The 16,292-nt window shown below is 38.9% G+C and overlaps 1 protein-coding gene across 2 annotated transcripts; it reads right to left on the reverse strand.

The window, feature by feature from the left end:
• Positions 1-11,015: 11,015 nt before the first annotated feature.
• LOC127809206 (pentatricopeptide repeat-containing protein At1g13040, mitochondrial) lies at positions 11,016-15,938 on the reverse strand. 2 transcript variants are annotated; one of them, XM_052347966.1, is made up of 4 exons: positions 14,221-15,938; positions 13,588-13,736; positions 11,644-11,756; positions 11,016-11,514 (listed from the first exon to the last, which is right to left on the reverse strand). In XM_052347966.1, the coding sequence occupies exons 1-2, from the start codon at positions 15,782-15,784 to the stop codon at positions 13,732-13,734; spliced, it is 1,569 nt and encodes a 522-aa protein (XP_052203926.1). In that variant the 5' UTR covers positions 15,785-15,938; the 3' UTR covers positions 11,016-11,514; positions 11,644-11,756; positions 13,588-13,731. The 2 variants fall into 2 exon arrangements, with proteins under 2 accessions (XP_052203926.1, XP_052203927.1); XM_052347967.1 differs by having other exon boundaries at positions 11,639-11,756.
• Between the last annotated feature and the right edge of the window lie 354 nt (positions 15,939-16,292).

Consider the following 16,292-nt stretch of genomic DNA (forward strand, 5'->3'; position numbering starts at 1 on the left):
CATCTACGGATGATTTGGTCAGGACAATACTTGAAGAGGTAGGGCTCATCCCAAAAGAATGTTCTGACTTTTCTGAAGAATTTATGCCTATCTTGCTTACTCCAATGGTCTGGGATCAGACCAGTTGCCAGGTAGTTCGCAATGTCGGCATACCAAGGGACAACAGATGATGCACGAATAACATTCACTTTAAACAGTTGCTCATCAGGGAAATTGTCATGAATTGGTTCATCAAATTGTGTGAGATCTTGACTTGGAATCCTTCACAAATGGTCAGCCACCACATTTTCTACTCCCTTCTTGTCTCTGATTTCAATGTTGAACTCTTGCAGGAGTAAGATCCATCGGAGCAGACGGGGTTTTGCATCTTGCTTTGTGAACAAATACTTCAGAGCAGCGTGATCAGTAAAAATGATCACTAGTGACCCTACGAGGTAAGATCGAAACTTGTCCAGGGCAAAGACAACTGCTAGTAACTCTTTCTCTATAGTGGTGTAATTCTTTTGTGCCTCATTAAGAGTTTTGCTAGCATAATATATCACATGAGATTTCTTATCCTTCCTCTGCCCTAACACAGCTCCTACCGCATAATCACTAGCATCGCACATAAGTTCAAACGGGAGGGACCAATCAGGGGACTGAATGATAGGTGCTGAAATGAGTGCATCTTTCAATTTATCAAAAGCATTTTGACAGGCAGGACTCCATTCAAACGGAACATCTTGAGACAACAAATGGCACAAGGGTCTTGTTATGGTGCTAAAGGAAGCAATGAATCTCCTATAAAACCCTGCATGTCCCAAAAAACTTCTGATGTCTTTCACATTCCTAGGGATGGGGAGTTTTTGAATTGTTTCAATTTTTGACCTGTCTACCTCCATCCCCCTAGATGAAACGATGTGCCCCAAGACTATGCCCTGTTTCACCATGAAGTGACATTTTTCCCAATTGAGTATCAGATTTGTTTCCTCACATCTTGCTAAAACCTTTTTCAGATTCTCCAAACAGGCCTCAAAGTTACTTCCATAAACAGAAAAGTCATCCATAAATACTTCAACAATCTGCTCAACCATTTCACTGAAAATGCTCATCATACACCTTTGAAAGGTGGCTGGAGCATTGCATAACCCAAATGGCATGCGCCTGTATGCAAATGTCCCAAATGGACATGTGAAAGTTGTCTTCTCTTGATCTTCTAGTGCAATTTCTATCTGATTGTACCCTGAGTAGCCATCTAAGAAACAATAGTAGGCTTGGCCTGCTATTCTCTCCAAAACTTGATCCAAGAAAGGCAAAGGAAAATGATCTTTCCTTGTCACAGAATTGAGCTTTCTATAATCAATGCACATACGCCATCCTGTCTGGATGCGCGTGGGAATCAGTTCATTGTTCTCATTTTTTACAACAGTGACTCCAGACTTTTTGGGTACTACCTGTGTTGGACTTACCCACTTAGAATCAGAGATTGGGTAAATTATTTCAGCATCCAATAGCTTAAGCACTTCTTTTCTGACAACTTCTTTCATGTTGGGATTTAATCTCCTTTGCATTTGCCTAACTGGTTTTGCTCCTTCTTCCAAGAATATCTTATGAGTACAGATCAAAGGGCTAATACCTTGCAAATCTGAAATGGTCCATCCTAATGACTTCCTGTGTGCTTTTAGAACTTCTATCAGTTGTTGCTCTTGCTGAGGTGTCAAACTTGAAGAGATCACCACTGGGAATGCTTCCCCTTCTCCTAAAAAGACATACTTCAAATCACTGGACAATGGCTTTCTCTCAGGCGTGGACTGATGGCTATCAGGAGCCATGAGCTTACTGTCCAAGTTCCTTAATGGCTCTAAACCAGGCATCCATGTAGGCTTTTCACTTTCTTTGCTTATGACTTCCACTTCTTTTATTTCTTCGAGATCTTGATTTCCTTCTTTGGGTCTTCTCATGAACTCTTCAAAACAGTCATTGGTCAGTGTTTGGATCAAGTCTACCTCCTCCACTTCACTCTCAGTGTCCTGATGTTTGGCTACCCTAAAGATATTCATTTCTACAGTCATGTTCCCAAAAGATAGCTTTAACACACCATTCCTACAGTTGATGATGGCATTTGATGTGGTAAGGAATGGTCGACCTAAGATGACTGGCACATGAGGTTGAGGCCCCTGATGCGGCTGGGTGTCCAAAACGATGAAGTCCACTGGAAAGTAGAACTTATCAATTTGTACCAGAACATCCTCCACAATTCCTCGTGGAACTTTGACTGATCGATCAGCCAGCTGAAGGGTCACTCTAGTGGGTTTAAGCTCACCTAATCCCAACTGTTGATACACACTGTATGGCAACAAATTGACACTAGCTCCTAAATCCAAGAGTGCCCGATCAACCTTTTGACTTCCTATGATGCATGTAATGGTTGGACAGCCTGGATCTTAGTATTTGGGAGGAGTTTTCAATTGGAGAATGGCGCTGACTTGTTCAGTCAAGAATGCCTTTTCATGCACATTTGTTTTCCTTTTGACAGTGCACAGATCTTTCAAAAACTTTGCATATGAAGGTGTTTGTTTGATTGCATCCAACAGCGGGATGTTGATTCTCACTTGCTTAAACACTTCATATATATCTGCATTTTGTTGCTCTTTTTTCAAATGATTCAACCTTTGTGGAAAAGGTGGTTTGGGCCTGTATTGAATTTCTTTCTCATCTTCTTTTTGTTTTTCATTTTTCTCATTTTTTTCATTTTTATCATTTTTTTCATCGGTGGATTCATGATTTTTTGGTTCTTTTTCTTCATCAACATGTTGGTTTATCCTAGGATCAGTTGGTTTCTCAATTATTCTTCCACTTCTTAGGGCAGTCACTGCTTGCACTTGTTCATGAGTGTTGGTTTCACTATTTGAAGCTTCTACCTGGTTGGTTTGCCTAATTGGGTTAGGATTAGTTTGGGATGGAAACCTCCCAGGTTCTCTCACACTCAATGTTTGTGTTATCTTGGTCAACTGGCTCCTAATGTCTTCTATGGCTCTGTTTGTTTGGTCTTGATTTTTGACAAGCTGAGCAACCTGATTATTGATACCTGTTTGACTTTGGATGAACTGGTGCAAGGTATCTTCCAAAGATCTCCTATGAGGAGGTTGGTAAGTATTGGATGAAGAACCTTGATTTTGTTGGAAGGTATGTTGTTGTGTAGGGAAGGGAGGTTGAGAATGATTTCCAGAATCATTTCTCCAAGAAAAATTGGGGTGATTTCTATTATTGGGATGGTATGAATTGTAGTTCTGATTATTCCCATAATAGGCTCCACTCTGATTTTGATTTTGTCTCCCCTCAAAGTTGTGTGAATGATTGTTATTAATCTGCCCATACAATACCTCCTTGAAAGCAGGTAGGGTAGGACATTCTTCAGTTGAATGATCTGTTGCATCACACACAGCACACTTTACTTCCACTTGATTAACAGATTGCACCTTTTTGGGTTGCATGTTTTCAACTTTCTTTGTTAAAGCAGTTAATCTTGCATTTAAATCGTCACTCTCACTCAGTTGGTATCTCCCTCTAGGTTGTGGATTTTCTCTTGAATCAAGAGCAGATGTTGGACCAACTTCCCAGTTCCTTGTATTCTCAGCCAATGTGTCAAAGAAGTGGAAAGCTTCTTCTGGAGTCTTCTCATAGAATTCTCCATTGCACATTGTAGAAACTAGCATTTTCAATTGGGGAGTGAGTGAATCATGAAAGAAACTGACCACTCTCCATTGCTCAAAAGCATGGTGCGGACAAGTGTGAAGAAGGTCTTTAAACCTTTCCCACGCTTGAGCAAAATTCTCATTTGGTTTACAGGCAAAGTTCATGATTTGTCTTTGAAGAGTAGCAGTTCTGTTGGCAGGGAAGTATTTTTTTAAGAAAGTTGTTTGCATTTCTCTCCAAGTTCCTATAGATCTAGGTGGGAGAGTGCTTAACCATATTTTTGCCTTATCTTTCAGTGAGAATGGAAAGAGTTTTAATCTTATGACATCCTCATTTGCTGTATGGTCCATGCAAGTGCTACATACTTCCTCAAATTCTTTCATATGAGTATATGGATTTTCAGAATCCATGCCATGAAAAGTTGGCAACAATTGGATTGTGCCAGGTTTGAAGTTAAACCTATGATGATTGATGGGAAGAATAATGCATGAGGGGGTTGTCTGCCTAGGAGGATGAAGATACTCCCTAAGGGGTCTGATCATCTCCTGATCAATGGGATCAGGGTCACCGTGGTCACTACCACGTGCAGACATGTTCTGTGGAAGTGGCATGTTCTCATTGTGTTGAGACATGAGTGACTGATTTTCTACAGTTTTACCTGACCTAAGTATCATACATTATGCACAAATAAAAATAAAGTAAAAAGAAATAGAGTTACCGAATTTATCAGGAGATGCTTCTTCTTATATATATATATATTTTTTTCCTTTTTGTTTTTGCCTCAATCTCCCCGGCAACGGCGCCAAAATTTGACTGCACTCTCACCCTGCAATTAAAACACAAAACAAGACACAATAAAAATTTTATATTTTTTTTATTTATTTAGGCAAGAGGTTTATACTCGTCAGTGTACGAGTGCAGTTGTAGTTCAAATTTAAATTTATACTTTCTGGATAAGTCCAGGTCGTCCACTGAGAGATTTATTTATGGCAAAAGAAAAAAAAGAATGTCACACACACGCACACGCATTTAGATGGATTGATAACATGATTTTTTTATGATTTTTTTAGATAACAAATACTAGAAAATAAAGCAAGACAGAAGTTGAAATAAATACTGAACGTGAGAATATGAAATTGGAAAGTACTTGAGTTAAGACAATTTCAGTGCCAACCCGTTGATTCCCAAATATTAGCATAAAAGATTAGCAACATTAATTTAATTTCAGATATGAGGATTTGTTATTAAATGCAATTAAAGATAATGATAGCTCTAGTTTAAGCAATCCCCATACATGATATGCGGGATTCTAATTTAAGAAACTACCATAAATTCAATTACAATTAATACACAAAACAACTAAATTAATCATCCGGGTTTGGGTATGATAGCGTTTCCAGTTCTAGTAATTCTCATGCGTGACATGAAAGCTCTAAGTTAGGCTTACGCTCCAATCCAAACCTAGTGATTTTTCAATAATCAAAACACACTCATATTGAAGTTTAAACCAATGTTACTCATTTAAAGCGTAGCTTTCTTTGGGAATCATTGGCGTTAGACACTGTCCTTGCCTTAACCCAAGATTAGATTTAGCTACTCATCTCTATTAAATTAATTGACAACAATTTAAATGACATAATTTAAATAACAGAATTTAAATGACAGGAATTAAAATAGAAGAAACTAACCGGCCATTTAGGCGGTAGATAATTAAAATACAAGAATTAAAATTGCAAGAATTTAAAGGCAAGAAACTAACCGTCCATTTAGGCGGTGAACAATTAAAATACAAGAATGAAAATTGCAGAAATTTAAAGGCACAAATTAACCGGCCATTTAGGCGGTGAATAATAAAGTAATAATAAATGACATAAGAATTTAAAAGAAGAAAGGAAGGAAGTAAGATCACAAGAGAGAATACTAAAGAAAATGGGAAAGAACAAGAACAATTCTCAAAGAGAGAATTATAAGGAAACAACTAAACTTTGATTCAAGAATAATAATCACACTTACAAATGCAATCAAGTGATCTATTTATAGGCCACAAGATGCAATACAAACCACACAATTTCAATTATTCAACTAGACATAATTATATCTAATGGGCACTCACACACTTAAAGTTAAATGGATTTTAGCTATAATACACACCTAATATTAAATGGATTTTAGCTAAAATACATACCTAATAAAGCATTCATAAAGTTAAATGGATTTTAGCTATAATATCCACCTAATAGTTAAGTGGATTTTAGCTAAAAAACACACCTAATAAAGCTCTCACATAAAAAATAAAAATAGATTTCTATAAATTGATTTTTAATCTTCATTAGGATTAAAAATAATCCTTGGGCCTTCTCCAAATAATATCTTCCATGGGTTGCTCAAATTGGGCCTTAATTCTTCATGGGCTTAAATTCTTCATGGACTTTAATTTTTCATGTGCTTGATTTCTTCATGGACTTGAATTCTTCATGGGCTTTAAATCTTCATGGGCTTGATTTCTCCATGGGTTTTAAGTCTTCATGGGCTTTAATTCTTCATGCCTAAAAAAATAAAATAAAAATAATTTAATGTTATTAATAAATTATATATTATATATATGTATTACACATGGCACATATATATATATTATATTATATTATATATATATTACATGCATGCATATAATGATGTATATGTATTATATATAATTTTATATATTATTATTATTATTATTAAATTTTACTTTAAAATTTCATTTCATTCATTTTTCAATTTAAACTTGCATATAACCATAAAATATATATTAATATCTAATTTAAACTATTTTTAAGATCAAAAGAAGGGTATAATTATAACAAAATTTTTATAAAATTAACCACTAATCACCCGAGCATGACTTAAAGAAGAACCAAGTATGTCTCGAGGTCCTGTGCGCCTTTCTAATGCAAGGCATGGCTTGATAGGGCTGAGGTGCCCAGAGCAAAAAGGGGTTATGCCTCTGGGTCCCGAGCACGGCTTAAAGGAAGACTTAGTCTAGCTCGGAGTCCTGTGCGCCTGTCTGATACAAGACGTGACTTTGGAATCGAACTGAGGTATGTTCAAGGTCCGACGCGCCTGTTAACACTTGTATTTTAATTTTTAGTAAAATATGGAGTTTTTGAATACCTCGTTACTTTTGTCGACTTTGTCAGTAGTTCATTTGAACATTCGTCTTTGTTGGCATGTGTACTAGGTGAGCCGAGGTTGTGGATGACTTGGTCTTATATTTAGTTGGTCAAGCGAGGCCGAGGTGATCCGGGTTGAGGCGATATCAGGGTGATGGGAAAACAGGGATATGCCAAGGGTTACTGGGGACTGCCAAATGAGAGCCCATGTTTGTACCTTGTGAAGATACGACAAGTAATAAGCGGAAGTAACTGTCTTTGATTTAATAAAGTGCATTATAACAGGAAGTGCCTGAAAGGATGATTGCTTAGCTATGATATGTCCATGCTTCACCCATGTTCCTTGGTTTGGGTGAAAGTTTCCTCCTGGGTTCGGCTGGGTGGCGAACTCCGTTGTTGATGCTGTTGGTGATCTAGTGAGGTATGCTTACCATAGACGGTCTACTCCGGGCAGAGGTTTGGGCCTTTAGGGTGGAGTTCTGTTACGGGTTGGCAGTGGTCATTTGATGGCCAATGTTATAACTCTGCCATGTGCACACTAGGGTGTGGAGCTTGGCTACTCGTTCATACTGCTTGGCTACTGCCTTTAGAGGTTTTGCTTCCTTTATTGTCATTGCCGGGTTCGGGGCTTTGAACTCTGAGGTTGTGGTGGTAGCATTGTCGAGCCTCTTTCTGATCAACGTGAATGGTTCTGACCTTGGTATCTGACACTAGGAATTTCATGGCTAGATGGGAAGTGGATACTATTGCACCTAAGTTGTTGAGAGAGGGGCGATCGAGCAGTGCGTTGTATGGTGTCTGGAAATCAACGACTATATATCGGATGCCAATTGTTTTGATAAGGGGAGTCGTCCCGAACGAAGTAAGTAAATCGAAGTAGCCCCTGATGCCTACCTATTCTCTAGAAAAACCGATCAACTTCTCGTCAAACGGTCTTAACTCCCTCTCGAGGATTCCTATTTTCTTTAAAGTTGACAGGTATGACAAGTCAGTCGAGCTGCCCTGATCCACGAGGACTTTCTTTACCAAGAAATTCGCGATCGCGACCGAGATTACTATGGGATCATTAAGGTTTTTATCAATACCTTCGAAGTCCTCATTGGTGAAGGAAATTGCGGGGTGTCGGGCTATCCTCTTAGGCTTCCTCTCGGTGTTATATATCGACATTACCTCCTGAAGGCGTCGCTTCCTTGTTAAGCTTGATTCTTCTCCGCTTGCGAAGCCTCCAGATATGGTGTCAATGACTCCAGCTACTGGATTCCCTAGGGGTGGTCTGGCGTTTTGCATGTTGCCTGATTGGTGTCGTTTCTGAGGGTTGCAGCTCTTTTGCCTGTCTGGGTTGCCCTGCAGGGATCACCTTCAATCTAGTCTATAAACGTATTGACAGAGATATCCTTCCCTGACCAAGCGTTCTATTTGGTCCTTTAGGGCGGCACACTCTTCGGTCATATGGCCAAACATGCGGTGATAATCATATCGCCTGCTGGTATTGGTGTTGCCACCGAGGGGGTCGCTGTTCGCTGATATCCAAGAAGAGGATGACCCTAGCGTTGTAGACCTCTCGGAAGATCCGATCCCGCTTTGTTGTAAGGGGGTATATGCGTGATAGTGCAACTAAGGTGGTTCGAGGGCCCGGGGTGGTTCTCTCCGCCCTTTGTTGTGATCTCAGCTCTATTATTTTCAGTAGGAGTCCCTCCCTTGGTTATGCTGATGCCTGGTAGGAGGTCCCAATTGGGGAATCGGTTAAGGCCGTGCTTGTAGCTCTGCTTCGCTGTGCCGAGTTGCCGAGGCCTCTTCCATGTTGATGTATCCTACTCCGCGCGTTCTGAGATCATCCAGGATGGTAGGGGTCTTTCAGGCTAGTGAGTTGACAAAGGGACCTGTTCTTAACCTAGCCATGATGGCATGTAAAGATACCGCAAGATTGAGATCCTTGATCTGAAGGGCCTCTTGAAAGAACCTATTCATGAATGCCCGCAGTGGCTTGTGTTTGCCCTACTTCAGGTTGATAAGACTGGCCGACGTCTTATGATGAGCTCAGCTAGTGGAGAAATGAGTGAGGAAGTGAGTGGCTAGCTCGAAAAAGTCATGGATGGAGTTCGGCTCCAAGGATAAGAACCACAACATGGCTAACTTCCTCGGGGTGCTAGGAAATGATCAGCACATGATCGAGTCCAAACTTCTGCTTATCAACATGATGGCGCTGAATGTGATGAGATGGTCATAAGGGTCGATGGTGCTGTCATAAGGTTCCAAGGTGTAGGGGGTGAAAGTCGTCGAGTAAAAGGACGGCCATGATAAACTAGGAAAAAGGATTGTGGGAGTACAAAGACGCGGAAAGTGGGGGAATAGGGGTGTGGGTGGTTTGGTGGTGTTGGTGACGACTGTCTTCTGCATCACAATCGACCCGCTCGTTAGGTTGGTTGCAGTGCTGGTTTCGGGCCAATTCAATAACTTGGTTCTAGAGTTGCTGGACCGTCTGGAGAAGGACTTCTATGATAGTTGGGTTTTGCGGGAGATGGTCAGCATTATTCGGTTCTTGGGCGGGGGCGTTTCTAGTTCGTACCATGGTATGGCAACGAGGGGGTTGGTTTGAAAGGCTCTAGTGAAATTATGGGATAGGTAAGTTTTACCGAGCCCCAGATGGGCGCCAGATGTTCCTTACTGATCAAAAGAGGACGATCGGAGGCAGGGTCGCAACGGTAGGGCGCGGGCTCCAGCGACGGGTCCATCTGGGAGGCGACTAGCACCTACAAGCACTCTGACGCTCGAGTGAGTAAGAGAGTAAGGAAATGGCAGCGTATCAGTAGGTCAGAGGGCAGAACATACCTTGGTTATGAGAAGAGCTTGTTAATATAAGAGGAAAAGATGTCCTCCTGCATGCATGCATCGTGCGTTTGTAGGTGATGGAACTAACTATCAGGCGCCGGTGGAGGTTCCCAAGTGGTAGCATGGTGGCGACGAAACCCTCATTAATGTGAATGAGATCCGTCATTAATGAGGATGGGATCTGAGGCGACTACGTGGATACCCAGCAAGGATTGCAATGATGTCGTGGCAGGTTGGCATTGTGCCGAGGTTGGGCCTAGAGGGAGAACCAAGATTGGGCCCAATGAGAGGACCAAGATTGGGCCGAGATTGGACTTAGAGGGAGGGTCAAGATTAGGCCTAAGAAGAGGGTCAAGATTGGGCCCGGACGATCGAGTCCCCCAACTCCCCAAGCCCACAAATCATTTTTCAATGTTAAAGGTAATGAATTGTGAGATATAAATCAATAATGCAATAGAAAAAAAAAAATCAATAAGTGACATTATTTTATAAGAACAATTTGATAAAACAATTCTTTGCATGATGAAAATTTCTTCAGGCGAATCTCCTTTGATCTGGGCATTAAAAAAAATAAAAGTAAATCCATTACTTTTTAATTTGCAAAATCGAATTGTAAACTCTTTACAATTTTTACTTATTCAACTCTTACTTTTTCAAAAAAATTTCTCTCGTCTATATTTTCAATTGAAAAAGATTTTTCTTTTAATCTTGAATACGCAAATTTAATTTGTCATTTTGCATCTCAAAAAGCAAACAAAGTAAATTTGAAATACTTTTTAATATTTATTTATATTATTAAAGAATCACCAAAATAACTCTTGTAAGACCACAAATATTCTTAAACCGGTGATGTTCTATCTATTTATTCTTTTTTTATTATTTATTTCAACAAATACCACATTTCGTTTAATAAAACCTTTTATTTTCTCAAAATCTGTGATCTAAAATGGAATAAGATTGCACGTCTAGTCGCTTGGGCTTGAGGCATATCCCAAACTCCCCAAGCTGGCAACCATAATCGACGCTTGCAGTGTGGCTTTCGATGATGCCTTGATCGTCTTTGCTTGGATTCCAAGCTGCCTAAGACTAGTCTGGGGAAATGTCTACCTTGAATCGTGGATGCATGCCACGTATGTCAATTCCAAGCTATAATCTCAGTCCATACATTTCAAAGAAATCCAAGCTATAATCTCAGTCTATGCATTTCAAATCCATATATACAGATACAGCAAGAGAATTAGAAGAAGATAATAGCTTTTCCCTATAGTTTGATTCAATAAAAGCGTCCAAAACCGGATCATTAAAAGTGGAGCTTGCAGGAGATGTGCCTATCATCACTTCCAAGTTACTACCCAACAAAAATAAAGAATAAAACAAAATCTTTTGGCTTCTATCTTAATGAATGAAAGAATATTGTTTCCTATTGCTGTTTGCAGGAACACAAAACAAAAGACCAGCCCTGCAAGCAGAAGCAGAGAACTCCTCCAACAGTTTCAGTTACTAATATACAACAGCATTCAGACTCTCAAAAACACGAGTACAACTTAGCAGTCCGTGTTTCATGATTCATGGTTAATAATTATTTGTGGCTTCAGCGCTTCTCGGGCTCTTTCCTCTGGAAGTGAGGTCAATCTTGATGTTATTATCGCAGAATTTTGACTCTACCTCTAGCAGATTGTCCTCCAACATTGCCGATAAAAATGCAGTTCTCAAAGCTTTTAGGATATCAAGTTTACTTATCCATAAATACAGAGAAAAAAAAAAAATCGACGTAATGCCTGTCACACCAACACCTACGCGGGCAGATTGCATTCTCAATTTATCTCCGCTTCATTTCCCTTCCCGTTTCCTTCTGCAAATTCTGATCACATTATAGAAATATTTTTTCAGTATCACTTGATGTTTTAGACTAATGCCTTCCAGACACAAAAGAGATAAACATGAGAGTTAAACAAAAGCAATAAAAATGCCAGACATCTTATTACCATACCGCTGCAAGTGGATTTTATGCTTGGATTCGTCATAAGTTCATCTCTCTGCACCCTCATTCTCAACCCCAGCAATTGCTATGCAGTATTGTTAAGTTGAGAAGCCCCAAATACCCTAAGGATAGTGGCAAGTGATAGATTATTAGATAAAACTGTTCCTTTTGTCACTTAAAAGAGAGAAAGAAAGGTAATATAATGTGGTCTTATGCCATGGACATGTGCAAATCCCCACATTGCTCCACAAAACACTTGGGATCAATAGGATTGTTAGACAAAAAATACGAATATAGTTATCCAAGGAAAAGAAAAGAGAAATAATCCACTCAAAAGCAAAAGTATAATATGTTATGAAAGTAGACAACAAATCTACCGAAACAGAATCTATTAATTGCATTGTCAAAACATCAAGTGGTAATTTTATAATCCGCACAGGTTGAGATGCAACAACCAATTGGAACCAAGGAACAGAAAATAGCAGGAATGTACTGCACCCATGAACTATGTATTGCACAAGTCAAAGGCATTGGACACATAATGCACTTGTGTCATATTGTTTTTCTATTCCAGTCAGTCCATTCTGGAAGTAGGGAATGAACCACTACATAAGATTTGTTCAAGAAAAAAAAAAAGTATTTATAAATAATCCATTGTTAACATGAACATCTCCTACTTACTAATTTCCTACAGCAAAAACATGTGGCTTTATATTATTATAATACCAAAAAGAAAGTAAGTTTATTGTTGCTTGGGAGGCCTGCTTTTCCAGAAAGGGTTTTCCCAGCAAGACTAAAGCTATTACCATTCATCCACAGGACTCTGCCATCATCTACACATGCAGTAACTGAAAGTAAGGGAAATGGAGCCTTTTTGGATCAAATAATTAAGGCTACACTGCTAGGGCTGCAGTTATGTTCACACTATATTCTTGAATTACTAAGATAAAACTAGAATGGAGAAGGATTGATGGGCTTTCCCAGGTAACAGAATCCCCAAAAGACTTTAGAAACCCATGTCTCTTCATTCTAGAGTCGCAGCCTTGTAATCAACAAGTTATTAGTCTGAGTTCCACAAAGATTATGATTATGAGATTTCGTGAACCTGTCTCAATTAGCCTCTATCTAATAACATCTGCAGCCTTTTTATATTAAACTCTACTCAGAGTTCACATCATTGGATCCATTTAATTCACATTTTCCTTTTCTTACATTGGGTAAGTCATCCCTTTGAATTTCTAACTACTCAGCAAGCAAATTTACAAAAATTAAACTAATTCAATGTCTAATATTATGATGCTCTGGAACAAAACTGGATTTGCATTTATAATTTAAGCTTACCATGTTTAGCCTGAGATATTAACAACCAGTAGTGAGGTATCAGCATGAGTCATGAACAAGCAGGTTTGGAATACTATAAAGAAATATGTACTATATTTTTTAACACCATTTAATTGACACATGCTACTGAGTAAGAGAACTAGGCCTTCTACATCATAAATGCACATAAAAAGCATAACTTAAAGAGTGATATGATGTCTATATCAAATCAAAGACAAATCAAACTGGTGAAGAAAAGATAAAACTCATGATAAACAAAGTACAAAGAATAAAAAGAAAACTAGAAGATGAGAAGTTTTATGATCATTTAAAACGGTGGCACAAGACAAAGCCTTGAATAAGATTATCATAGCAAAAGTTTATGACCTGTTGCTTTCCTCTGTAGATTGAATTGCCCAAGCAAACAAAACCCATTTGATTTAGGGAAATTATGAACATTTTTAGGAAACATAACTACATTATGTCTTAGCTTTCCACAACTCAGCTGTTTATGTATAGAATACAAATTGATTCAATGGAACTAAAATTTTTGACAGTTGACATTACCACAGTTCTGCTTTTTCTTTGACTTTTAACAACTGGAATGAAGTAATATAGGCAAGCAGTTCAAACCTGATCAATATTTTCTCCAAATTGCCAGAAGTTACAAAAAAATCTGCTACAAGACTGGCTTGAAAATGTGCATTCTGACACTGACTTTCTGATCACACCTTGCAGTAGCATAATATAGAACCACAGAGACTAATGCCACAAAATTCAACCTGAAATTTGGTTTCAAATCAACCATTAAAATTGCTAATAGAAATAATTGATTATATGCATCAATGTTTAATTCTAGGACCATGATCACCATGTAAACCAAAAAGGATTTGTATTTATAACCATGACTCATTCCACATTTTTACTTAGCATTTGATACACCTGCACAGCCATCTTAAAGAATCTCAAGAACACTTTCATAGCTCCCAATCGTTGAGAACATTAGTCACTTTGTCAAAGAAACAATTGGAGCCCACGTTGCTAAAGAAAACATTATCCATTTTGAGGCCATCAAGAAAAGTTTGAAAAAAAATTGGAATCCACTTGCTAAAGTATGCTATATGACAAGATTGACAAACTCAGCATGACTAAGAAGCATAGGTCCATGTAGAGGTTGCGTACTGCGAATAAATAGATGCCTTCATAAACACATTCACACACATATACAACACACACACACACACACAGAGATAATAGGAAACTAACCGTTCCTAATCTTCATGTTAGAGGTATCATTTGAGTGAATAGCCTTGATAAGAATTTCAGAAACATCTTTATCAAGAGTGAAGCCCTTTTCCATCATCTGATCCCATACTGTACAAGCCACTGAAAGCTTCTTTTCCTGTACAAGGCCTCCAATTATCACTTTGCAAGTCACCTCATCAGGATGGCATCCTTTTCTTTGCATCTCCTCATACAGAAGGATGGCATCGCTTATTCTAGAAGCCCTGCATAGTCCATTTATAAGGGCATTGTATGAAACTACATCAGGGGTGATTCCCTGCTCTGTCATATCACAGAAAACGCTATAAGCCATTTCTATTCTTCCAGTCTTACACAGGTGATCAACAATTGTAGTGTAGAGTACCCGATCCAGTAACAGGCCCAATCCAGTCATCTGGTCCAGGAGCTTCTTGGCAAAACTTGAACTACCTTCTTTCAGAAATGCTTCTATAAGAATTGTAAATGTCACTACGTCTGGGGAAATCCCCTTCCTATCCATCTCCTCAAACAACTTATAAGCTCTTTTGATTTGGTGGGTCTTGCAAAGTGCTTTGATAACTGTGTTGTAGGATACAACATCAATCAACCCTCTGCCCTCCATCTTTTTCACCATCAACAGGTAAGCCTCATCAATTCTATTGGCTTTGCAGAGACCCTTAAGAAGTTGATTATGGCTGTAAACATCAGGTTGCAACCCACTCCTCTCCATCTTTTCCATCAACTTCTCTGCCTCCTCCAACATAAGCTTATTGCAACAGTAATTCAACAAGATATTGTATGTAACTAGATCCGGTTCACACCCACTCTTCCTCATAAACATTCTAATAGTTTGAGCCTTGTTAATCCTACCAGCTTGACAAAACCCGTTAATAAGTGCATTGTACACTGATGGGCTAAAATTAATCTGACCCTTCATTGCACCCACAGTAAGCTCATAAGCCAAATCCACCTTCCCATCCTCACACAACCCCAGAACAAGTGCCCTGCAGGCTTTATCGTCTGGATTGATACCTTCTTGAAGCATACAACGCCAAAGTTTAACAGCAGTATCGTATCTTTTAGCTCTACACAAGCCACTGATTACGGTGGTATAGCTCACAACATCAGGCTTTCTCCCCCTATCGACCATGACTTGCAACACGTCCAAAGCGCTGTCCACCAAATTCTCAGAGCACAAAAAGTCCAAATAAATATTATAAGCCCACGTATCTGGGACCGCCCCGAGCCTATCCATATCATCTAGAAGTTTCTGAATGAGCTGCAAGTTCCTAACTTCACACAACCCGGAAATGAATCTTGAATATGTGAATGAGGATAAAGAAAACCCAAGTGGGATCATCTTGTTGTAATAGTGCTCCGCTAAATCGAAGCGGGAGTGCCGAACCAGTACCCCAATGAACCGATTGTAATCGATGCTGAATACCCTGCAATCTGATTGGGACATTTCCTCAAACACTTGGACGGCTTGTTCGATTAGACCTGTTTTCACGCAGTTTGATATACGAGTGCGGTATATAAGCCGATGCTTGGCGAGAGTTCTATACATAGCAGAGTGGCAAGCTCAAAGTCGAATGCATAGCATCAGTCTACAAAATAACACAAGAGAGACGCCGGCGCGGAGCTGGGTTTTTGGGAAATATTGGAGACGCTAGAGAGACCCGAATCTGAGCCCGGGCCTTCCAAACGCTCTCAAGCTCCTTGATGCCCATATAGTGGTGCAGGCAACGTATTGTATATATAATAATTATATATATTATTATGAGAATAGGTTTCTCCCTCCCAAACTTTCTGTTTGCTAGGGTTAAACAACTCAATGAGATTTATTTTGTATATTTTTTTGGTCTTCATAATTAAATAGCCTCTCTATTTTATTAAGACCCAAATTATTGTTTTTTGTATTGGATTTTAAAATATAAAACTAAATCATAGAGAGGCTCCTAATACCAATAAAATTATAAAATACTCAATTTTTGGCCTAATTAAAATAAAAATAAACCATAAAGACATGAAATATTAAAAGTAAACAGTAAAAAGCGAATGTAAAATAATTGAAA

The sequence above is a fragment of the Diospyros lotus genome, chromosome 9 (genome assembly GCF_014633365.1).
Source record: "Diospyros lotus cultivar Yz01 chromosome 9, ASM1463336v1, whole genome shotgun sequence".
In the NCBI taxonomy this organism is placed as follows: domain Eukaryota; kingdom Viridiplantae; phylum Streptophyta; class Magnoliopsida; order Ericales; family Ebenaceae; genus Diospyros; species Diospyros lotus.